Source organism: Cynara cardunculus, assembly GCF_001531365.2.
Source record: "Cynara cardunculus var. scolymus isolate 2C chromosome LG 4, CcrdV1, whole genome shotgun sequence".
Lineage (NCBI taxonomy): Eukaryota > Viridiplantae > Streptophyta > Magnoliopsida > Asterales > Asteraceae > Cynara > Cynara cardunculus.
In genome coordinates, this window is record NC_037531.1 from 11343126 (window position 1) to 11361058 (window position 17933).

At 32.9% G+C, this 17933-nt stretch overlaps 1 protein-coding gene across 1 annotated transcript; it reads right to left on the reverse strand.

The window, feature by feature from the left end:
• Positions 1–1749: 1749 nt before the first annotated feature.
• On the reverse strand, positions 1750–8767 carry LOC112511687 (probable pectin methyltransferase QUA2). Its single transcript, XM_025117398.1, has 9 exons — positions 8540–8767; positions 7440–8144; positions 7217–7352; positions 6042–6282; positions 5700–5925; positions 5143–5318; positions 3613–3916; positions 3001–3139; positions 1750–2198 (listed from the first exon to the last, which is right to left on the reverse strand). The coding sequence occupies exons 2-9, from the start codon at positions 8138–8140 to the stop codon at positions 2034–2036; spliced, it is 2088 nt and encodes a 695-aa protein (XP_024973166.1). The 5' UTR covers positions 8141–8144; positions 8540–8767; the 3' UTR covers positions 1750–2033.
• Positions 8768–17933: the final 9166 nt, after the last annotated feature.

The window sequence follows — 17933 nt, forward strand, 5'->3', positions numbered from 1 at the left end:
ATGGTAATTTTTAAATAGTTGATTTGATATTAACATTGATATATTTTTTTCAAATTTTTATGATATCTTCAAATTTATATTTTATTCAAAAATAAAATATTTATAGTTTTTTAAGAACACATAAATTCGTATTATAACATCGACATAGACAAATAATAAAATAGATCATTAAAATCGAGATGTGTCTCGATACATTGCGCGAGTATTCTTCTAGTAAATATAAATAGAAGGACGAGTTACAAGAATTTAACGTTTTATTTTGGTACAACTGAATTCATTTATGTATCTTATAATTTAACTGTTATTAATACCATCTTTAATAGAGACACCAAATATTAAAGAAGAAACCAAGTGTAATGACATGACTTCTTCTCAAACCAAGAAAATATTTTATCTTTTTTATCTTTTTCTCAAGCTTCATCCATCTCAATATTTATTTTTGATTTTTGATATTCACATTTAAGATCATTTAATTAGGTTACTTCAACTTGTTCATGTTCTTTCTAATAATTGTTTTTTTAACTCTCATTATTTCTCTCTATTCGATTATAATTTTTCAACTTATTTTCATGGTACACCTCTATAATAATCTCTTTATTAATCTCTCAATTTTTTTTCTCTCTATTCAGTTATAACTCTTATTATTTCTCTCTATTGGGTTATAATTTTTCATCTTCTCATCATGATACACCTCTATGATAATCTCTCTATTAATCTCTCAATTCTTTCTCTCTATTTAGTTATAATTTTGTGAAGGCGATTTACATTATTGTTGATTTGAGATGTCATTCAATAAGATAAATCATGGTATGGGTTTTTGCTTATGTAAGTATAGTATTTCGTTTTTTAGTCGGAAACATTCGCACTAAAGTTGGAATTATGTAGGCATAGGAATATTTTTTTTTGTGTGGATAAAGTGACATGAATACTTGATGAAATAAAGTAACATTATTTAAGCATAATAATCTCTCGTAATCTCTCAATTCTTCCTCTTTATTCAGTTTTTATGAAGGTGATTTGTATTTTTGTTGATTTGAGGCGTCATCCAAGAAGACAACGTGACATGAGTTTTTGTTGATGTAAGTATAGTATTTCGTCTTTTAATTGAAGACATTCACACTGAAATTGGAATTATACAAGCATATGAATCTTTTTATTACGTGAATAAAGTAGCATATGAATCCTTGATGAAATAAGCTAACATTTTTTAAGCATATGTAGAACATAATAAGATAAGTATCTTTTTGTTTGTTTATCCATAAACTTGATAGACGTTATGCTAGAATATTTTTGTATTGATGCTAGGAAGAGTGTATCACGAAAGATGGGTTATAATTTTTTCAGATCGGTAATCTTTCATATGGTTTTCAAGATATAGATGTTAGAAACCAACTAAAATTGATTAGGAACCCATGAACCATCGACAATGCGACACGTGACATATTCATCAGGAATAGGACTTGTTATTCATCATGACCCACACATTCATGATAGTGTAATGGACGTGTTATTTATCATGAATGTGTGATTCATGATGAATGTGTTATTTATCATGAATGTGTGATTCATGATGAATAACACGTCCATATTCCTGATGAATATGTCGCGTGTCGCATTGTCGATGGTTCCTAACAGAACCTACCCTTATATATAGTATCGCAAAAGGATTGTGTCTAACCGATGTACGTTTCATATCATAAAGAAGCAACATAATCATCTATAACGTTTCGGCTATTTATTTTATAACCATCATCAAAATCTAGTCATATTTCGTCGTATAAATTATAATGGTAGCGGAAGTGACATACGTAAACTATGAAATTGTAATAATTTGTCACCTATACTTTACGCGTATAATTACATTTCCCCTATGTGTACCTTACGGCTCCATAGGAATTCGTTTGGCGTTTCTGCCAAAACTTGCGTTCTTTCGTATACTCAGATCCCTTTGCTCTGTTTCGCCCGATAAAAATGTTTAAAGATCAAGAAAACAAATCTTGAAAGTGATCATGCAGCTTGAGCTTTGATTTTATTCATAACGAGTTTGTTTGCTTCTTTAGGAACGGTTTCTGGCATACGAGGAGTTTCTCATCGCTATTGCTTTCGATTTCTACGACTCGTGCTTCCCATTTTAATCTAGCCGTGATGGTTCTTGCGGTTTCAATAAGAGAGACGGTGTCACGTAATATCACCCAACCCTGCGTTGTAGCAAAAAAGGAAAATTGAAGTTCAATATGCAAATTAAGCAAGTTCAATGAAAAATAAATACATGATTGAACATCATATACATGTATATATACACCGGCTTGTCTCATATGATCCCGAATTTTATATATATATATATATATATATATTTATGTTTTTATATACGCATGCCCATATACAGGGTAATAAAGGTTGAGAACCTCAAAAAAAGGTTGAGAACCGTGAGAAACAGTATACATGTGAAAATGTTGTGTTGTTTCACAGTGTGATCATTTTAATAATAGATTTTCAAATGCATTATTTTTTACATTGTGAAGCAACACACGATCAGTGGTTCTCACGGTTCTCAACCTTTCTGTGGTTCTCATTTTATTATGCCCCCACATATATGCATATGTACGTATGTAAGTGTATACAAGTTAAGTAAAATTTATTTGCAAATTGCAATTATAAGCAAAGCTCATATCTACAATTATTTGCGTTGTTAGAGTCTCACGTCAGCAATACTTGGAGACCAAAGGGTCTTTGGCCTAGCGGTATGTGAGTCCCTAGCCTCTTAGGAGGTCAAGGGTTCAAACCTCACCAGAGGTGAGGATGGTGCGTGAGTTTATTTGTTCTATTTGCCGTATATAAATATTATATACTTTAAAAGAAATCAGCAATACTTGGACCTATTCCCCTTGGTATATATTAGAACCTCCATTTTCTACTCAAGGGCTCTTTTGGAGAGTAATTTGATGGGATTCCATACAGTATAAAAATATTATATACGGAGCACGGAATATGTCAAAATACCTCTGGACGGAGTAATCTATCGATCTCCAAGAAAAGATCCAGCATGCTGCAACGACGTTGATTTGCATTTTCAAGCGATAGAAGACCTTCCACATGCACCATATCGTAAGTTCTAGGGTAACTCGGAAATGGTTCGCACCTAAAAGACAAAATTTGCAAACGCCAAACGTTTAGTAAACGGTTTGAACCTTTTTTATCAAACGAACTCTGAAAACATATGAAGAAAATGGCACATGCAAATTTCGCGCAAACCTTCCACACAAATTTTTAATTTCTACAAACAAAAAGAATTTAAAAGAACGGAAAATGGAAAAACGAAAATGTAACGGAGTTTCAAATTTTCCTATTTGTTACCCATTTTGATGTGGAAGTCAAGTTTATCGTTCACTTCGTCTTAACCCTCTGTTTGGTATCCATGTCAAGAAGTGTTACAAAAATGAGCAGGTTATTGGTTGAAATGGGTACATATTAGAAAACTTTGAAACTTTGTTAAATCAACCGAGAAAAAGAATTATTCGTTAAACTAAATAGGAACTAAATCAAACTTTGTTGCATTTTGATGTCTTCGGCCCTTAATAGAATTCAATTATACCAAGAAGATTAAGGATATACCAGTCGTGCAACACACCGATGAATCCCCGATCTACAATAAGAGGGAGGAAGTTCGGGCCACTTGTAGGAACCACGTTCATGACCCATACAGATTTCCCGGCTTCCAATAACGCAAAATTAAGACCACCAAAATGCGCGTTCATATCTAAGACATTTCGGACCATGTTATAAGGTGGCACGGGATCTTCGTCACCGGGTCTTTTTGGATGATCCGAGTATATCAGAGGGGAGAGTAGAGACCAGTAGTTTCGGACCGCTGACTTCCAGTTAAGATCATCTTCCTTAAGATCTTCCAAAAGTACCCCTGAAAAACCAGATAGAACGTAGTGACAGTTGAGATTTTTAGGACGAATGTTCCAGACATATATGCAAATAATGCGCCCAAATTAACATCTCTATCTAAAACCAAACCAAACACGCCCAACATGTCCCACTCAGAACGGGTGAGATGTATACAGATCTGTCCTCTACCCCAAAGAGTAGAACTGCTGTTTCAATGAAGAATTGCGAACTTTCTTATTGGAATGTCCATAGAAAATTTCGACATTTCTGTTTTCGAAATGTATCCATGTCAAAATTACCTATTTGTTCATCATCATTATTGCAAATATTGATTGTGCTAGTTTTGGGTCCCAAAAAGCCCTATGTTTTATACCTTAAACATTTGATAGATAATCAAACAATTTTGGCTATGTTTGGTACACTAGTTGATAAGCCAGTTGTTGGCTAATAAGATAGTTAGCTAATAAACTAATCATGTTTGGTAAAAACTAGCTAAAAAGCTAGGTGATGGTTGATGGCTAATAAGCTAGTTGTTAGCTGATAAACTTCTCATATTTGGTAAAAACTAGCTGAAAAGTTAGATGACAATTGTTGGCTAATAAACTAGTTGTTAGCTGATGAACTAATCATGTTTAGTAAAAACTAGCTAAAAGTTAGATGACAAATGGCCAACATGAAAAATATAAGGGGCACTTATGTAACATAAAAGAGGCATAACTGGAAAAAGTGAAAAATCCCTGATAAACAATATAAAGTAGCTTTTTAAAAAGTGAGTGTGGCTTACCAAACATATCTTTTTCAATAAGCTCAAAAAATAAGTTAGCTTATGGTTGTCAAACAAACACCTTTCTTAAACTATATGTCTACCGAGTTGCATCTCAAACAACTTTCTTAAACCATGTGTTAAGTCAAATGTTGCAGTTTCAATGAGACAACACCATTTACCTCCATTTTCCAATTTCGGGTCTTGTCTCAATTCTTTTAGTAAGTGAGACCCGCAATCACATATTCACAAGAGATTCGTTGAATGTTAACTGGAATACGAATATACACCGACCCAAACTCCATGTCTCTTCCCCTTCCCACCAATCGAATTCTAACTCATCATTTCTTCATTTAAACATCTCTTTATCCTCTTTCTTCAATAAAGTGATGACATGTCAACGGTTGATTGGTGTACAGGGAGGGACCATGGAGTTTGGGAACAGGTGATTTGTATTCTGATAAATGGTGGAATAAACGAGTTACCATGAACCATGAGTTCTTTGGAGCTTGGTGTAGCTCTAGAAGGCCATCTCGTCCTTTCTTCAATGGGAATCCACCGGTGACTATGTGTTCCTCCAATGCATGCCTCGAGTGGATGGTAATATGGGGATTCAATATCACGGCCCTCTTTGCACACCAAGGGACCCGGACCATGTTTCCTAACAAGGGAAACAGTCCATAAACATAAGATCACTCAAAAAAATCTCATAGTTTAGTGACTAATTATGTGCATATCATAGATGTATATATAATTACTAATTGGGGTGAGTTCAGTCGAGAACCATAAACATTTTGAGAACCTAGGAACCATCTATTTTATGTATTATTCATGATGGATAATCCTAAACATTCATGAGCATTCTTCATCATAAATACCATGCACATTCATTGTGAAGAATTTCCTTGACGAATATATATATATATATATATATATATATATCATGACATTCATTGTGAATGATATGTGAATAGTTCGTTCTCAGATTCTCAAAGTATTACCGGGCAAGTAAAATAAGTGTCATGCATAGAGGTTCTCTTACCTAGAAGCATAACAAGTTTTCTTGCTCGTCTTTTTCCATACAACCGTTTGATCTTGTTGAGATACCAAATCCCAGCAGAGATCTTTCACAAAATTACGCACAAAATCCCATCTTTTAATATTATCTTTCTTTCGAGCAGCAGATGGTGTTTTAGCAAATGGTGAGGTCCATACAAAGTATCCCCCGGGCCTCAGAACACGATCAACCTCAATTAGATGCATACCATCTATAACAAATGACAAAAGAACAACATAATTTTCCAGCAAACTTCATACAAAAAACACAATAAAATGAAAATACACCAAAAGAATCAAACAACAAGAATTATGAAAGATTTGCTACCTTTCTGATCCCATTCAATGCCATCCCATGCACTGTGTACCATGTCGTAGGAAAGTGATGGGAACGGAAGTCGTTTTAAAGCAAAAGAACCAACGATTGCAGGAAGGCCTCGTTCAAGAGTTATCTCAACTTGGCTTCCTGAAGCCTCATAATTCGCAACACACATCGTTAGAAGCTGTTTCTGAAAGAGATGGGCTCCTAAGCTACCATAACCACAACCGATATCCAATATAGTTCTGACCTGAAATAAAAGGAACTATATCAAACTATGCCACTTCACCCAAATGAAATGCATAACCAAAAGCAAAAGCCAAAAATGCTTCATTGTGTAGGAAATCAGTACCAACTCTGTCTAATTATAATTGCAGCATTTCCTTTTTTTCTTAGTTGCCAACTCAGGATTACATATTTACCCATAACATTATCACTAATGGATTGATGATATTTGGGCAAAAGGTTGATTACCGGCAACCCCGACTGGCCCCACATGGAACCCGCCCCGCCCCACATGGAACCTGCCCCCTAGGGACCACATGAGGAGGCATTTCAAGGCTGACTCAGCGGCTGAGGCTAGCGGAGCTGTTCAAGCCCTTCTCCCACAAGATTTGAACTTGAACATGTTGTGTATTTGAGCAAAGTCGTTCCATCCCCTTGCCAACTGAGCTACACGCCCAAGGACTGGATTGATGATATTGATAGAGTTCATAAGCTTCTATTATTTCATCTTTTAGTGATGGGTATTTTTAGAAATTCAACAAATAGTCAAACTACTTCCCTAAAGTATCTGTTAGACTATGGCTATGTTTGGCAAACTAGCTGAAAAGCTAGTTGTTAGCTAAAAATCTAGTTGTTGGCTAATGAATTAGTTGATAAACAAGTCACACTTGGTCAAAACTAGCTGATGAGCTAGTCAACAATGTAGAAATTACCTAAACGGACATGGATTTTGGTCTTTTGTGTATAATACAAGGGGCAAAAAGTCTAACATGAATCCAGGCGCTACCAAAGTCCTTGTGACCATGGAGGTTCACCTACGGTGACTCCATTCGTGGTCACCCGGGGTATTAATCGGTGCACGTAAGCTGACCCAAATACCCGCGGTTACCCAAAAATAACATGAATAAAGGCACAAATCATATTAACATATGCCAGTTTCAGAAACTAGATTTACTTACTCCGGCTTGTACAAGGTAAGATTCATTTCTTAGACCAATCATTTCTGCAATCTGATGCGAATAGTCTTCAATATTGTCATCAACCATCGAAGAGGCAAAACTGAACGAAATTTGGTCTTCATCTAACATCATCATCCTGGAATCACATAAATTCAAACTTGTTTGAACAAATAACTAGCTCGTACAACTCTTTGATTCAAATTCACATAGAAGTTTTACCAACCTCTTTGTAAAACTTCCCGAAGAAAGCACCTCTTGTGCCTTGATTTTAACATTATCAATCCAGATTACGTCTCTTCCCGTAGGCCATCTATGAGGAATCTTGTATTTAACAGGAGCAAGAACCAAACATTTCTGTTTTGACGTAACCCCACAATGACGATCATACCCTTTTCCCAATTCAAGATTTTCGCTAATATTGAAACAAGGGACATAATTTTCAAACTCTAAAGAACAGAACTCCAATTCTTTCAAACTAGAACCACCATGTGAAAGCTCTCCAATGTCCCATAAATCCGACACAAGTTGTTCCTGAAGACGTCTATACCCACGTAACACATGACCTCTAGACGTATTCGTGAGGGAAATCGTCCACCAAAATGACACCGTAAGAGCCAAGAATACTATAACAACTAAAGTGAACTTAAGAAAAACTAAAGCTAGCTTATGACCATTTCCATGAAAAGATAGATCAGAGAATAGAAATCTATTCTCATTAACATTTTGTTTGGATGATAAATCACTAGAAAATAGAAACCCAACTGGATTTCGTAGAGATAAAGATACATGATCAGAAGATAACCGATTCTTATCGAAATCTTGTTTATCTGTTCTATCTTTCATTTGGGTATCTTCCTGCAAATCTTGAATGTTTCCTGAAAATCTGCCTCCTCCGATAAAACCTCGATGAAGTGGCTTCGACATTTTTCTACATTCAAATCACATAAACACCAGAAATACATTAAACTACCCAAAAACAAGTTGATGTTGCAAATCTAAGAATGATCCCAAAAACAAGTTGATGTTGCAAATCTAAGAATGAAATTGTTGCAATTTGAATGGAAGGATGGAGTAGTTTTCAATACGAAAATATGAGTTAAATCTATTTGGGACAAGATCTAATCGTACAAATTACTCAACCAGATCAATTTTAAATTGCATCATCAGACAAACCATTTTGGAAAATGTGTAAGATTCAATATTAACTATATAAATTACAGCAAACTCACGGACTAAAATTTAACAAATCCATTAAAACCAGACGGAAAACAACAGCAAAATTAATCGAACTCCGGAACCAATTTTGAAAATAGATAGAACTACCTTAAATTCAATGCAGGAGATGAAACAGAAATCCCGAATTTAACCAACAATTCTGCAATATCCCATCATTTCATACGGCACGAATTCATTAACTTTGAACTCTCTTAGCTTCCCCACTTCTTCGTTTTTATCTCACAAGAACACACACCTTTTGCTGATGTAGAGAAGGTGGGGCAACGTCGTTAATGGGGATTTTTGGATTGATTCAAGAGGACCAAAAAGGGGGTCAAATTTGAGCATGCGAGTGGATCCAATCACGGGAGAAAGAACTCGTGAATGTCTTCTGCTTACTGGGACTCTGTAATAACATGATAGAGAAAGACGAAGGGGGAAACAAAATTTTCGGATAATGACAACTAGTCCCCTATATTATTCAATTACGTCATTAAGACCCTTCATGTTTTGACATAGTTCAATATCCCCCCTTGATCTCATCTTTTTGTTATTAAATTGTATTAACTTGACGGAGAACCGTTAAAATTGTGTTTTAAGACATGCTTTTTAAGCATGAAAACCGATGATTATATATTTTTGATGAAATATCGAGATCGACCAGTGAAACGAAGATATTTATACTTCTTTTTTACATACGTAAATATTAAATTCAGAGTAACCAAAGTCTCAAAATAATAAGCATGGTGATGGCTCTGCTCCATTGAGGAACCCGGTTCACCCTTGTCGTTTAGGGCTAGAGATTCCCCGTAAAAATGGACACCGGATCTGGAGATCCTCGACATGTTGAAAACCCGCCCCGTCCCCGTATCTTACATAATATATCATATTTTCCAACCAAACTTAACCATTTATTATTGAACAAGGGATTGACCGGGGGATAAACCGAGGGTGGACCGAGGATAGGTTTAACAAAACCCGGGAGGAAATTAGATTCCCTGTATCCACTGGGGACCGAGGCCGGGAATTGCATTCACATCCCATTGCCATGCCTACGGAAGGGTCACTAATGAAATTAATACTGCTCACGAAATATTATGCTTCTTGAAATACAAATTAATAACTGTTATTTTTTAATAATCTATACATACGTATTGTTTCTTGAAACACACTTTAAAAACTCTTAAAAAATTTCAAAAAATAAAAATGTTAAAAATATTATATACAAATCAATAATGCATACAAAATGTTTCAATTTTTATAATATTCGTATTCTACCTATTTTGTAAACAATGATAATTAAAGCTTGAAATATTTGCTTTGCTATAAACTGTTTAAAAAGAAACAGGCATTTTTCATCTCTGTAATTTGATATGTTTGAACTATGAACTTTACAAAACTAACATCTAATTAACTGAATATAACAAAAATACTGTATAAAACAGATAATCAATAAAAATTATAATTTATTACATTAATACACTTCTAGCATCTTATAATAAAATAAAATAGATTAGCATTGAAAAAGTAAAGGTATTATTAATTATAGTTTGAAAAATTGTCATATTTATTTTTGGATTAAATGCACATAATAACAATAATACATTTAGGTCAAGGCTCATATCAGTTAAGTGTTTAAGTCTTCTTTTATTAGTGTCTTATGTCTGATTTATTAAGAGCTAAGGTCTTTCAGACTATTTGTTTTTTTCAATTTTTCATAAGCACTTATGTCTTATTATTCTCTTATTCGGTAAGAGGTCAACCAATCTCTTATTATTTTTCAAACTTTCAACAACGATATTTCTATATTGATTAACCTTAATATATGATTTCTCTCAATCAATCCTTACCAAATCAATCCTTATGTCTTTCAATTGATGTATTTTAAATACGTTAATGACATATTTTTGTTTAAATGAATGTTAATTATATAATTTAGATGTAAATTTCGTAATGATAATGAATAAATATATGAAATTGTATTAATTTTATTTATAAATTCAACAATATAATTTTTTAATGGGTAAAATAGACAATTTAAAAAAATTCAAATGTGTGGGAATTTATAAAAACAAACAGTTTCATTAATTCAGATCTCAGACTTCAATATACCTCTTATAAATCGAGGATGAAATAAGACTTCAGATTAAAAACCACTTTTATCGTGATGGCATTATACTGGATTCAAATAAAATACTTATTTAGTTAATTTTTTATATTAAAATGTATTTAGTTAATTTTTTATATTAAAATGTATTCTAAATATTCAATAAATAATTAACTAGGTTAATAAAAAAATTAAAATAAAATAAAGAATTAAGTAAATTAAAAATAAATAAAAATAGTTAAGTGGAGTAACATGTGAATTACAACAAAAGCTCATACTTATATATATGCTATTGACGTATTTGATGGAAGTAATTAAAATTATCGATTATTAATTTAATTTTTTGTTGATAAAATATATTAAGAGGTGTTTGGAATTATTTATTTAAAACAACTTATGTTTTTCTGTAAAAATGTTTATTAACTTACGTGATGTTAAATCGAAGTTTCATAAAAATTGTTTGGATTAGTAGCAGTATCAAAACGCAATAAGATGATATGTTGTTTTTCAGTGTTTGACAAATTTTGCTTATACATGCAAAATGACAAAAAAAAACATTCTCTATTGTGTGCGTTCTTGGGGTGTGTGTGTGTGAGAGAGAGAGAGAGATTTTCCCATCTATCGAGATGATGTAGATGATGCATGGACATGACGCAGATGGTGAAACAAGCAAGTACACCCCCTTAAAGCAACCTACGCCTACCAACCCCAACTCATTCTCACATCGAAACTAACGCCTTCACGAACGATCAATAAACCCTTGATTCGTCTCAACACCACCATGTTCACGACGGTGACGTCAGCCATGGGTTTCACATCCTCAAGGGCTCAGTCCAAATTGACCCCTACATTTCAATTCAATCTTTTCAACCGTCAATTTCCCTTTCTGTTCAAATCACCAGAGTTCTTCTCCATACCTGTTCGTTGAATCACCACCACCACAGCCACCAAAAGTTTCTGATGATGCAAATGATGAGAAGTATTAGGTTTAGGGTTAAAAAAGTAATTTGATTTTTAAGGATGATAAGTCAGAAATGAGTAACTTATCAAAAACTCCTTATTACCGGTTTAACACCGGTATAAGCCTTGTTTTCTTCTCATCCAAACATTAAAAACTATTTATTATCGATACTACAACGGAATAAATCAATAAACAGTTTAAATAAGCAAATCTTAAACACCCCCTAAATATATAACAACCATTCAAAAACCTACATCAAATAATTTTAATTTTATATAATATAATAAACCTGTTTTTTATAAATCTAAAATTTCATTCCAATTAAACTTAACCAGATGAAAATTCATATTATTTAATTCTATACAGCAGTAATTTTTTTGTTGACATGTGAGGACTGAAGCAATGGAATTGAAAGCACACATGTGAAAATTCCAAAAGTTGTAGAACCCAAGAAATTCAGATATTATTTTAAATTATATATTAAATTTAATAATGTTCAGAGATCAATACTAGGTAATTCAAACAAAAATCCAAAAAAATATTTTACAATTTTATATTTATTTGAACCGACCCTTTTATTTCAGTTTTGGATCTTTATCAGAAACTGTATTTTGATGATTTTTCGATTGCAATATCGATTTAAAAAATAAAACCACATTGATGATTATCTGATTTTGATAAAACTGATCTTTTTCACTTTTACTGTTTTTCAAGCGTTATCATGTCTTTCAATTTAATTTTGAACTTAAAAATCATTAGACATAAACTAATGTAAAGTTCAAGTTATTGTTTTGAATATATGCATTTATTATTTGTGCGATACAAATTCATGTAGTGACGACTTATACCGTATAACTTCCTAACTCAACCACCATACTAAGTCCCCTACCCTAGTCTAATTGTGTCAACAACCGCCTTTGGCCCTAATGCACCCTTCCCAATTGCACCCGTTTGCATCGTTGCCATCCAAGCATTATTTCAGCCATCCGTCCCACGTCGTTGATCCTCCTGTTCCCGTTTTATTCAGATATTCCCTTTTTATTTTTTGACCACAAAATAATTAAGTCGAGTTCACATATTCTCATGTTTTAACAATCAAATAAATATGACATCAAGGGTATTTTTATCATTTCAGTTTTTTTGGCCATATTCGATGCAAGTGATACATGTTACATAGTTTTGTTACAACAGTTTATGAGGTTGCAATATTTGGTGATCCTAAACAGACCTCTTATGTTCTATTTGAACCTTATTCCTACTACTTTCCTCACACATACATCAACATTAAGTCTAATTTTTTTTTATTAACCTGGATATCCAACCCGCTATGCGAGCCGACTAATCTCAGAACGACCACCTGCTTTGCAGATAGCCCGGAGTCACCGCATTTGAACCTCCGTGGCCACAAGGGGATTTTTATTCCTCCTTGGATTTGAATCTGAGACCTCCTGGTAGCCAAGCTCAAACCAATCAGATACCACCGTTGTGGTTAAGTCTCATTTTTTTAATTAGCCTTGAATAGCAACCCCAAAAACATATAACCGATAAATCTAAATAGACCCCCCCCCCTATGCTAAATAAAGTCCCTTTTAACAACTTTCTTATTATACATGTCAGATGAAACTTCAATTCTTTATAGTTTTTTTAATATACTGAATTAACATAAACTATAATTTCTTAATCTTACAAAACTTTCACTGAATCTTGACTATATCTTTTTTTTAAGTATATGATATATTTTACATACGGAAAATGCAACAAATAAACTCACACATCCTCCACACCATTGGTGAGGTTTGAATCATTGACCTCCTAAGAGGCAAGAGACTCAAATACCGCTACGCCAAATACCCTTTGATATATTTAGTATATCTTGTTCCACTTCATTTGATTGAACATGTCACATTCACATCAAGAGTTTAGGTAAATGACATTTTCAAAAAAAGAATTAATGGACCCATATTATCCCACTTCTTTTGCACACACAAGTTCACTTCAACAACCCACCAATTTCTTATTTCCATTGTCTACTTGTATCCCCAATTATATATTTTTTTTACTAAAAAATAATAATAAATAAACCCCTACATGTTTGAATATTTAAACCATGATTTTTACATTTTCAAAATTAAATAAAATTTAAAGGTATTTATTTAACAGGACCTTAAAGCTATCAAGGTTTATTCAATACAATCTTAATATAAACTTTAAAGGGATTCATTTAACACGACCTTAAAATTATTAGGGTTTATTTAATAGAGCCTTAAAGAGTAAACTTTAAAGAGATTCATCAGTATCGTTACATATTCAACATATCCGTCAGATCTTATTTGAATACAGATTATTTTCAATAGTTATCAAATATTATGTATATAGATTATTTTCAATAATTATCAGATATTATGTATACATATTTTTCTGAATATAAAGACATTTTTGTCATTACATAATTGATCAAAAGCTTAAGTAGATTAAGGGGCCCTTTTCATCATATTCTTTGAAAGAATGATTAACACTTTTTGTTAAAAATTAATTAAAATTATTATTTGCATGTGAGTATGTTCACATCACCCTATCAACTTGTGATGCCCAATAAGTCCTTCAATGTGGTCCTCTTGTTCTACATCATAATAATAAAAAACAATTATTAGTGGTTATAAAACTGATTTTAATTTTTTTTATTTTTTTAAGATTAAAATAATTTTTTTTTATTAATCGGGTGATCTTAGATTTGGCTCAGACTAATCCCATGGTAAGTTATGACTACGGGATTCGTCTAAAATTCCAAGGTAAATCTTTCAATAGCCAAAAATCGCACATGTAGATGTCGGGATTCGAACCGGGGTTGATTTATCATCCCGTTATCCACCACGTTATCACCTTGGTGGTTAAAGATAATTAGATTTGTAGAGGAATGAAAGAGCTGCTTCAAGAATAAACTGACTTTTTAAGTTAATCTTAGAATCACCATCAGTTCAGTGATTATTTGATTCTGATGATCATATTATAGTTACAATACATACTCTAAATAAAAAACAGAAACAAACACAATGAATCTTATACATGAAGAATAAGATATACGTAGACTAACCCTTATTCTGAGAAGTAGAAATAATGTTTTCAAATAGAAGTTCTGGAAAATATGATTTAGTCGAATCATGCTGAATGTATATTTTTCTATATAAATAATTGAATGATATTATATTTATYAGTAAAAAAAGGTTCCACTAAAAAGTGTCACATGGTGGCATTCTTATAGATCATGGTATAATTTAATTATGGAAATTTTAGTATTTAATTGAAAATAAGTWATTTAATCTTATTGACAACTTATGATTAAATAATTTTTGACTTGGTGTTTAATAATCATAAGATGTTTTATTTTTTTAGATTATTGAAAAAGTCGAATGTTGTAAAGTATGGGCTAGTTTTTTTGTTTGAAAAGTTAAAAGTAAATTATAAACTTGGTCCTTGTGGGATGCACGTTTTAATGGTATTGATCTTTGAACTTCACGGATTTGGTCCCTCACTCTAACGGTCGTCCAACATCATTGCTAAGTTCAAGGGCAAAATGGTCTTTTTGTCATTTCCTACGTTTTAATACTTACTTTTTTGTAAAGAAAAGTATCCTGACTTCAAGTCTCGTTGTTACCTCTCCCTACCCTAAAGCACTTTCACAAGAAACGCGCCTAAGATCCCCTTTTGTCGGAGATCTCTTACTTCACTGGAGATATCTCTCCCATATGATATGTCTCCTTTTTTTTTCTTCATCATTGTGTATTGGTGAACCCAAGTGGTGCACTCCAACTGTAGTGTCCTCTATCCCCTCCAACCAACATCGTCGTTCTTCCCTTCCAACTAGCTGCGAGTCCTCCTTCCCCTCCAACCTACAATGGACTCCACCACCCCCGGCATGCATTGTTTACCCTCTAGATTTGAACAACATCGAAGTTCCATTCAATATCTCCATATGTGATAACTGGGTTATCAGTTATAGAAGTTCGGGGTTGTTTTTAAATAAGGGTTGAAAGTTGAAGGGTTTATTTTGGTTATATGCTTAAATGTTTTAAATCCTTCACCGCCTTATATTTATATTTAGTAATCATATGAGATATTTTATATATCTCATTGGGGGGATAGTAAAATAAGAAAGTTGGTAAGAAAAAACTTATGGGTGTGTATTCTCTTGTGTGCGAAGCAAACAGAACCGAAAAGGAAAGAAAGAGAAGTCAAATTTTGTGATTCTTAATATGATATTTGTTGTTGTTTGTCTTCGTCTCTGTGAAATCTTAAGATAAGTTTTATGTTATAAACTTTCCTTTTACAGTGTTGAAAATAGAACCGTATGGTTCTTTACATGAGAGTTTTGAACATGAGGTTATACTATTATTAGCATAATTTGTATTTTGATATGTAAATATCAAATGATTGAAATAAAGTTGGCATAATCAGGAGAGATGTATTTTGGATATAAGAGTGACATAATCAAGAGAGATGTATTTTGGATATAAGAGTGACATTATCATGAGAAGTATATTTTGGATATAAGGGTAGCATAATCAGGAGAGATGTATTTAGGGATAAGGGTGACATAATCGAGAGAGACGTATTATGAGATAAGGGTGGCAAAATCATCTATATGTAAAAATTGGGTTTTTGATCAAGTTGATGAACTGTTTTCGCATCATTATAATGCGATGATTTTGAGTTATCACACTAGTGTGATGCAATGACTTGGCTCATCGCATCCTTGTGATGCGACAAAGTTGACTTATCGCATAAGACAAGTTGGGTTTATCGCATCAGTGTGATGCGAAGAGATGAGTTCTTGCACTAGTGTGTTGCTGGGGAATGAGGTTGTCTCACCCATGTGATGCGAAGAAATTATGGTTTTACTCATATGATGCGACAAGTTTATATGTTATGTGAAAATAAGTTTATTTGGTTGTTTGACACAACAAATGGGTRATGTCTCATCTTATTGATGCAACAAAAGAGGTTTGTTTTGATAAAACCTTGTTTATTTGTTATTTATACAAATAAATGTTTTATAGAAGTGTTTTTTGCCGACTTTCATCCTGTAATAGCAATCAAATGGATTTCTCACTATACCTTAAGGTCTAACCCTCATTTTGGTATTTTAAAATGTACATTACAGGTCGGGCACGATTAGATGATAAGGGAAAGGGAAAGTTATGAAGATTATATGATTGCTTTTTGAAATGTTGTGATATCTTTTGTACTTGAATACTTGTTACGTATACAAATTTCGTACTTAGATTATATGAAAAAAAAATTTGGTAGCTACTTTTGTAATATAGTTTTTGTATATTGTGGGACCAAACGTCTAAATTGTACTTCATGATATATAAAATATGTTGTTATATGCAAATGTGATCCTAGGGTGTTACATCATCTCTTTTGGATCTACATCTCATTTGCATTGGATTTGGATCGACATCAAAACTCCATTGACTTTGGGTTTCGAGTTTAATTGATTTAAGGTTAGATTTTYATTTGATTTATGTTTAGCTTCTTTTTCTATTTAGGGTTTGATTTATGTTCTTGGTTTAAGGGTTTGTATGATGACAATTTTGAATGAATATGTGCAATGTATTGTTTATTGTCAATGTTTAAGATTGTTGTATTATGTTTAAAGTGGGTGGTGATATGTGGTGGATCGATGTGTTGCATGGTGTGGGGTGGGGTGGGGTGGTGGTGTATGATGTATGGTGTTGGGGGAGGTTGGAGGTTCTTAAAAAAGGAATGAAAAAGGAAAATAAATAATTATAAATTAAAAATAAAAAAGCCCCTCATTACAATATCACACTTAGGGGCCGTTTACTAAACACTTATTTGCTAAATGCTTACCAGACATTTTTCCTCATCGGATTAACATAGCAAGGGCCAATAATCTTACTCGGTAAGAGTGATGATTATGATGGAGAGTCTTACCCGGTAAGTGAAGGTGACGACTCTTACTCGGGTAAATTATTGCATAAGATACAGTTTTGATGTACTACAATCTTATCGATAAAAATAAATTGTAATGTTGATTTCTACTGGTAAGCAGTTACCGAGTAATCATTTAGGTAAACAGGCCTTCAGTTAAAATAAAGAAAAATACAAAAACACCATTTTGCCTTTGCATTCAATGGATTTATTGGACAGTTGTTTGATGAAGGGACCAGATCCATAAAGAAAATGTATACCATCATGTTATTCACGTAATAATTGAAGTGTAGATACCAATTCCATACAAACCCTCGTACCATAGAAACCAAATTCGTAATTTACTTAAAAGTTAATTTCGATAGCTTATTTGCGGGTTTTTTGTTCTCGCTTTCTTCCTATTATGCTCATCCCGTTTTACATAAAAAGCCCCTTATATTTGTTAGTAATATGACCAAAAGCCATTCTTGTTGTTATCTTCA